This window comes from Cynara cardunculus (assembly GCF_001531365.2).
Source record: "Cynara cardunculus var. scolymus isolate 2C chromosome LG 6, CcrdV1, whole genome shotgun sequence".
NCBI lineage: Eukaryota > Viridiplantae > Streptophyta > Magnoliopsida > Asterales > Asteraceae > Cynara > Cynara cardunculus.
Genome location: NC_037533.1, coordinates 10,521,085 through 10,529,116, shown reverse-complemented (window position 1 = coordinate 10,529,116; position 8,032 = coordinate 10,521,085). Strand labels below are relative to the sequence as shown.

Below are 8,032 nucleotides of genomic sequence, written 5' to 3'. Positions count from 1 at the left end.
TTTATAAAAAAATTATATTATTAAATCAACTGTAAATTATTTCGTTATTGTACCTAAATTAAATTATAAAAAAAATTGAATTAAAAAATTACATAAAAAATGAGAAATTTTAAATAGTTAATTTGATACTAATATCGATATATTTTTGTCAAAATTTTATGATATTTTCAAACTTATATTTTAATTAAAAGTAAAAACATCATCGCTTTCTTAAAATTACATAAGACCATATTATAACATCGACTGAGATAAAGAATAAAATGAAATTTTAAAATCAAGATGTATCTCTCTGCAGTGCGCGAATATCTTTCTAGTATATAAAAAAATGTTTAAAGACTTGATCATTTAAAATAAAAAAATTATTGTTTTTTTAACTTTTTCCATTTAAACAAATTTTATCAAAATAATAATATAATCAGTTTCATTAATGAGCGAAATTGATTATAAATTTAATGTTTAAAAAAAAATCAATTTCATTAATGAAAACAACAAGAAATTAAGATTTAATTCAATGTTTTTATGTTCTGCCCCCATTTTCTCAATTCGGAAAACAATTGAGAAAAAATCGCTTAAAATATACAAAATTTTCGTTTTCACCGTTCTATCGGATATGCTATAAGTTGTGTTTGACCAACCACGCGATTCTTGACGTCTTATCGAAGTACATAAATTGTAGCACCTATTGGATCATAATTTGATTGTTCATCTTCTTCGATTCAACTTAAAACCCTAGAAATATTACCTCCCAAGGTACTGATTTCTTGTTGTATCTTTGGATTGCATGTTTATAATTCAGTACTTCAATATTCATTTGCTCAGTCAAGGTCATAGAATTATTGATCATCCTGATTATCGAGGATTGACTTGTTTTTGCGATTTTGATCGTCTTTGGGTGGTTGTTTTGTATTTCTGCCACGCGACTTTAGATTTAAACTTGTTATCTGTTTTTTAATATCAGTCTTTTGAAATTTCGTTCATTTCTTTGACATCAAATCATTTGCTATCTAGTTGATTTGTTTGCACCTTCTTTTTGTAATATGACGATTCATAAGGCAGCTAATGTGTATCGATCAACTGCTTTCTATTTAATATTATGCTTTCAGACCATACTTATCAACACTCTTCTGTTGGTTTGTAAGGGTGGACTTCTCACTGATTTTGAAATTCTCTTCTAGATATTCACTGTCATATGATGGGGGGAAGTTCAATCGATGATGATTGGGAGTTTGCTGCTCCTTTGAATGGACTTAGAACTCTTGTTTTGGTTGGAAGGACAGGTAATGGTAAAAGTGCAACTGGGAATAGTATCCTTGGAACGAAGGAATTCCTATCAAAGGCTAGCTCAGCTGGTGTAACTAGTACTTCAGAGCTGAGAACAACTGTGCTGAAAGATGGCCAGATGCTTAATGTGATAGATACTCCAGGTATCAACATTAGCCAAAGTAAAACATAGGATGGGACGGTAGGCAGGTTTTCATTTTGTTGATCTGTTGCTTCCTAAAATATATGGAAATTCGGTCATTTTGCAATGTATCTAAAAAACAAGGAGCATTCAGAAGTTAAAGAACCTATGGATAGTTGAAATATATACATGCAGGAAAATATGGCATATGACATAATTTTCTTCAGTCTTTAGTTATTTATGTTTGTTATCAGACAGCTAACCCTAACACAATGGCAGGATTGTTTGATTCTTCCGTTGATACTGAATTCATTGGGAAGGAGATTGTTAAATGCATCAATATGGCCAGGGAGGGTATACATGCTGTTCTTGTTGTCCTCTCAGTCCGAAATCGGTTTTCAAAAGAAGAAGAATCTGCAATAAGTAGCTTGAGGGTTTTGTTTGGGAACAAAATTAATGATTATATGATAGTGGTTTTTACTGGTGGGGATGAACTTGAAGAGAATGAGCAGACTTTGGAAGATTTCTTAGGAGACTGTCCTGTGCCCTTAAAGGTGGAGCATGCCAACACATTCTTATGCAATGCTTTCTTTATTTGTAGACTTACTTATTTTGTTAAATCTTGGAAATGCTTTCACAGATTTGGTGTTATGTGCTCATATACTCTTACATAGCCTCACACAAGCCAAGAAAAAGAGAACTTGCAACTTGCCTTCTAAACTACTATGCTATTCTCAAGTAAATGATATCATAAAAAATTTCCATATGGGCACAACCTTCTATGTGACTCTGCATTTGGAACCCATGTAGTTTGTATGAATGTGCCAACATTTCTCTTTACGTATCAATGTGTTGGTTTAACCGACATTTGTCCTGATTTACCGTTACAACATTATTACATTTGTCCATATTTCTTGAAAAGCTTGTCTATTAATCAGATTACTAAACTAGTACTATTCTTTTCCCACTTCTCGTGCCTTTCTGCAGTTCACATTCAGTTCCTTGATGAGTCATGACTTAGAATAATTCCACCAGTGTTCACTATCTTGTACAGATAGGTTAGCAATATACCATGTTGTATCATTTCTTATTTGTTTTTGCTTCATCAGAAATCTATGTATGTGTTCCCTTTGCTCATGAAATTATGCCAGTTCTTCCTAAACTATATCCCAAGTCCATAAAATGTGTGTTTCTTGGGTAATCTCATGTCCTGGATGGTCTCTTGTGATGTTAGTGTAATGCCACAAGCCCAAAGCAACATGTTGGCCCAATAACCTCCAATTCAACTTAAAACCATAGTGGAAGTCATTGATAGCCCAAAACTTTGAGCTTATAAGGAGCTCAATCTAATCTTCACTACCAATAACTTCCACCATGGTTTTAAGTTGATTTGGAGGTTATTGGGCCAACATGCTGCTTTGGTCTTATAAGGGAGCTCAATCTAATCTTCCATCCTGTGGGACTGGTTATTACAATTAGTTTCATCAAGTCAAAGTTGTGTTGGCGGCCTTGGCCATGCGTCACCCCTTATCGTGTTTGTTTTAAAAGTCACTAAATATTAGTGATAAATACATCTTTCAATAAGATCTCCTATATCTACAATCCTATTCCTTGTTTATACTTGCAATCACCAACCTTCTCTTCCTAGTTCTTTTTCATACAGATTATGCTACAAAAGTTACCTGGCTTTAGTTTTCACTGTCCTAATGCCTTCCAGCATATATACTCTCTCAAGAGATTCTCTCCTTAGCACTCTTATATTTTGTTAATAAACTACATACTTGCACCAATAATCTTATCTAGAACGATATGACCTATATAACTCTCTTGTGTACATTCTCAAGAACATATAAAATACATGTCTTCAACATTTTTGGTAACATAACATCATGTATGATGCTATGCTCACACTTTTTTGGCATGGTACCCAATTTTTGCAATCTCTTTTTGCAAGGGAAGGAACATGTGAGTTAACATTGGGCATTTACAGTCAAAATTTTGCATTCTGGTTGTTCTCTTCACTGCTTCAAGGCTTAATGGGTGTTTTGGTTGTTCTCAGGTGTAGTATATTCATGATTAGGAGATCTATTCCATGAAAAAAAGTTGATTATGTTCACCTTTGTATTGCTGGAGCAATGATTTTTACTGTGTGCTGAGTCTGTTGTATATCAAAAGTGCATTTATACTGTATTTCTTATTTTTTTTTAAATTGATCTCACCTCTTTATAATTAATTTAACTAGTTTGGGATATATGTTCATTGAGGAGTGTTCCTTGGAATAGGTGTGTGGAAAGATGTTATTCATGTGCCATAGTCCTAGGGGTTTCACCTCTTGTAATTTCTGTTTGTTTTCATCTACCTATCACCTGATATAGTTGTGATAGAAGCCTTGTTTTTGCCTATTTTAACGTCTTCATCTTTCATTCCTAATGAACTTTTCTCGTTATTGCATCATGTGGGTGGAGACAATATTTGGACCCTGCATATTTTTTTTATTTGAACCTCCGCGTGCTGTTTTTTGTATTTTTTTCTTTGAACCTCCGCATGCTGTTTTTTGTATTTTTTTCTTTCTAATGTCTCAAGCTTTCCATCTAAATCTATCAAGTGTCATCTAAATCTTTTGCAAGGGGGGTTTTAATGGAAACAACCTTTGTACCCCTAGGGGTGGAGGTGAGGTCTGCGTAGGACCCTACTTCCGAGTGGGATTTTTTTGGGTATGTTTGGGTTGGTTTTTATCTTGCATTTTTAATGATAATACCTGTGTTTGTGTTCATTTGAGTCATTCCTTCTCTATTCAGATAATGTCGTAAATGGTGATAATGCACTTGGATGATATTTAAAGGGCAATTCATACTGCTGCATTATCTTCTGAAATTTGCGTTGTTAATCTCTTGCAATCAAAATATATGGAAATGGGATATTTCCATATATTTCCATGTTACTTATTTGTCTCTGTAAGTATTGGATATTTTTGGAAATGGATGATGGTATTATTTACATGTTTTCCTTTTCACAGCATTTGGCACCATCAGAACTAGCTGGTGTTTCCTTCTATCTTGCATATCTTGATATTCAATCTTGAAATGATTGCCAAATTGATATTTGATTATTGGTTCAGGAAACCCTTAGCATGTGTGGGGATAGATGTGTCATTTTTGATAATAGGACAAAAGATCAAAGGAAGAAAGAAAATCAAGTGCATGAGCTCCTCTCTCTTGTCAACATGGTATTAACAAAGAACAATGGCAAGCCATATACTGATGAGATTTTTAGTGAATTGAAGGTGAAACTCGTTATTCTTGATTATCATGTTGTCGCATGTTTATTTTTTGAGAAAATAACCAAACTAGTCAATTTTGTCTAAAACAATTCTCCAAATAGCCCATTTTTTAAACATTATCACGAAATACCCGGTAAATATGCAAATTGGCTCCGCAAATCCCCTTCAAAATATGACCCAGAAAGCATTATCTCCTTTTCAGGGCTGAGATATGCTCCCCCATTTGACTCAAAGAATTAGAAAAGGTGGAGCAAAAATATGCGGAATTCTTGGCTATTTCTTGATATTGTTTTAAAGAATGGCTATTTCTTGGATTTTTTGGCCCAAAAATGGCTAGTTTGGTGATCTTCTCTTATTTTTACCTAAGAATGAGACCAACTATATATATATATATATGTACTTGGCAGAGAGGGACTATGAAGCTTCATGAACAAACAGAACAAGTTCAAGCTCTGCAGGGGTATAGCAAACAGGAGATATCCTATCTGACAGAGAAGATGAATAGATCATATGAAGAGCAGCTTAAGCGAATCACTGAAATGGTATTCTTACTGCCATTTTAATTTTGGGCTGGCCTGCATATTTATTGGAAATCAACTAACACTGTTCTTGAATTTGGGAAGAAAAGAAAAGAAAAGAAGGGAGGGAAAGAATTGAAAGGAAAATAAAAAATGTTTTTATTTGTGTCCAAGGGGTACCATTTCTTTTCTTTCATTTCCTTTCTTTCCACATTTGGGAGGAAAGTTTTGGCAGAAAACTTCTCATTTATTTTCCCTCTTCCCTTTCCCATCTAAAATGTTTCTAGAACACATGCCTTTTTTGTTTTCTCCTCATTTCCCTCTCTTTTCTTTTCTGTCCTTTTCTTTCCATTGTAAAAAAAATGTTTCGAGAACACAATGTGTCTGACATCGTGCTTTTATTAATAGAGAACCACCAGCATACCAAAACACAAGTCCATATTTGACCTCTGGATGACAATAGGTTACTTTTTATCTTAAAAGACTGATACTATATTAGACAACCACTGAGCTAAAAAAGGGAAAACATAATGTCAATCTTTTTAAATTCAGAAACTACCAGGGATTGAGTTTTTAAAATGAAGGAAGAAAAATGGGAGTCAAATGTATAACATGACTCTAATGAGGTTGGCCCCCCCGGGGGGGGGGTGTAGAGCACGTGTGAAAACCGGAAACCATGGTAATTGTAGAGGAAATGGCGTTTTGTGTAACTTGTGACTTGAGAGAGTACAGTTTCAAGTTTACACCTAATTTTCCACCTCATTTAAAGTATAGTTTTGAAGTTTATTTCTCATATATGAAGTTGTTTTGAAAACAAAATGGCTCATTCTGTAAATTAAATTGAAAGAATTGGGGCTGTCAAGTTCAGTTGGGAATTTTGAGACCATAGTGGTAGTTCTAGGGCAAAGAATCTGTTAATTGATAAGATACCTGTTAGGTAATAAATTAGTCATGTTTGGTAAAACTAGCTGATAAGTTAGATGACAATGTAAAATTACTTAATTCTAACATAAGTGGCATAATAAGGAAAAAGTGAAAAACACCTTTGAAGCTTATTGAAAAGCTGGCATATGACTTAACAACTCTCACTTATCTAACCGGGTGAGATTCTAGTCCACCAAAACGCAACGTATGCAACAATTTACCTAGTAAGCGCTAACCGGGTAAGAGTTCATCACCCTCATTACCGGGTAAGACTTTCGTTCATTGCCATGGGTCTTACCGGATAAGATTCTCGGTCCTTGCCATATTCATCCGATAAGTGACTTGGTAAGCGTACCAGGTAAGCGTTTCGTAAATGGCCCCTTTAGCTTGCATTTATAAGCCGTGCAGCATGTGATTCACGCTGTCCTAGGATTTCTTATTGTGTCAATCATCTAAAAGTTAGTTCATCATGATGTATTGGCACTTGTCCTATGGAGTCCTTAGTTAGAATACTTCATTACTTCTGTTGATGATTATTCATGCATTGCATGGGCTTATTTATTATAACTAAAAAGACCTCAATGTAACTATACATCTTCATTGGAAAAATAACCATATTGCACTAAGCACACATAAGCAATAATTTGCTCGATAACGAGTAGAATTAAATTACATATAATTTTTGAAGTTGAATGCTACCACATATAGAATTACAACCACTCTAAATATAATCTGATAGATGCCCAAAGCAGAACCAGATTCGAGTAAGTACCTGTTCCTTGGCAACTTCAGATTGCATATATTCAATGATACCATCTACACTCCAATCTGAAACGCTTTCCACAGGAGATGATAAAGGAAAAAGAATCTCAACAGCACCCCGGTTACCTCTTGCAGCTGCAACTTGTATTGGCTTTAGGCCATCCTAAAATAGCAAGTAATTGAAGGGAGTTACTAGACACCTTTCAGTGAATAAATATTTTGAAAGAGTTGTTAGAGATTTTCGTTTGTATGATTTTAGTTTAAATTTAAAATTTGCATTGTTCTTAAATTGTTGGTGGTGGTATTATTGATCTAAAGGTGGAGTCGAGGCTCAAGGAAACAACTTCAAGACTTGAAAAACAATTGGCGGAAGAGCAGATTGCACGGTTGAAGTCTGAAGAGATGGCCCAGGCTGCTCAAAAGCAGTCGAACGATGAGATCCGTCAGCTGAGAGAGAATCTAGAGAGAGCCCAGAGGGAGACAGAGGAGCTCCGAAAGAGAGCGGAAAGTGGTAAGTGTGCTATTTTGTGATTCTTTTCTCCGCTCCGCAAACAAACATGTATTATATTTTTCTTCACAACTGCGGGATAACCACAACGTCCTTTCATCGATATGTTCTTATGCACTTGGATTTGCTTTAAGGTTGTATATATGATCTAATTCTACAATCTACCTGTGGAATTTTCTTGGTTTTCTGGTTGATTTCATATTTTTTTTCCAATTTTTAGTATTTGATATTTATTGTCAGTTTTTTTTCCTTCTTATTCTAGGTTTTCAATTTCTATTTCTATTTTCTTATGCATCTAGAACTCCCTAGTATTAAATAGGATGTTTTACAAATCAAAAATTAACTATGGATCTTATTTGGCTTTTTTAAGCATCTATGATTTTGAGTAACAATCACTAAAAGCAAATTACAAACAACACAAAAGGAAAATATTTATACTTTTAGGGAAGTTAATGATCAAGAATATGATAATTTACAACAAAGCATAATGCATTTAGGTAGCGTTTGGTACGTAAACATAATTGGACATAACATAACTGGACAAGACAATAGAGTAGGACTGGACAGAACAATTATATGCCTGGTGTTTGGTACGACTAGAACTAGACGGGACAAAAGTAGACAAGTTACCTCTAAAA

The 8,032-nt window shown here is 34.3% G+C and overlaps 1 protein-coding gene across 1 annotated transcript; it reads left to right on the top strand.

The window, feature by feature from the left end:
* The first annotated feature begins 604 nt into the window (after positions 1-604).
* Positions 605-7,577, top strand: LOC112514331 (immune-associated nucleotide-binding protein 9-like). The gene is made up of 6 exons (XM_025120747.1): positions 605-750; positions 1,176-1,424; positions 1,682-1,956; positions 4,521-4,685; positions 5,090-5,224; positions 7,205-7,577. The coding sequence occupies exons 2-6, from the start codon at positions 1,190-1,192 to the stop codon at positions 7,415-7,417; spliced, it is 1,023 nt and encodes a 340-aa protein (XP_024976515.1). The 5' UTR covers positions 605-750; positions 1,176-1,189; the 3' UTR covers positions 7,418-7,577.
* The last annotated feature ends 455 nt before the right edge of the window (positions 7,578-8,032 follow it).

What these genes read in the sequence shown, in the direction of transcription:
- LOC112514331 (XM_025120747.1), top strand. Translation starts at nt 1,190, where the DNA reads ATGATGGGGGGAAGTTCAATCGATGATGATTGGGAGTTTGCTGCTCCT. An exon ending in TAATGTGATAGATACTCCAG is followed by an intron (nt 1,425 to 1,681) that starts GTATCAACATTA and finishes ACACAATGGCAG; the next exon opens with GATTGTTTGATTCTTCCGTT. An exon ending in TTAAGCGAATCACTGAAATG is followed by an intron (nt 5,225 to 7,204) that starts GTATTCTTACTG and finishes ATTGATCTAAAG; the next exon opens with GTGGAGTCGAGGCTCAAGGA.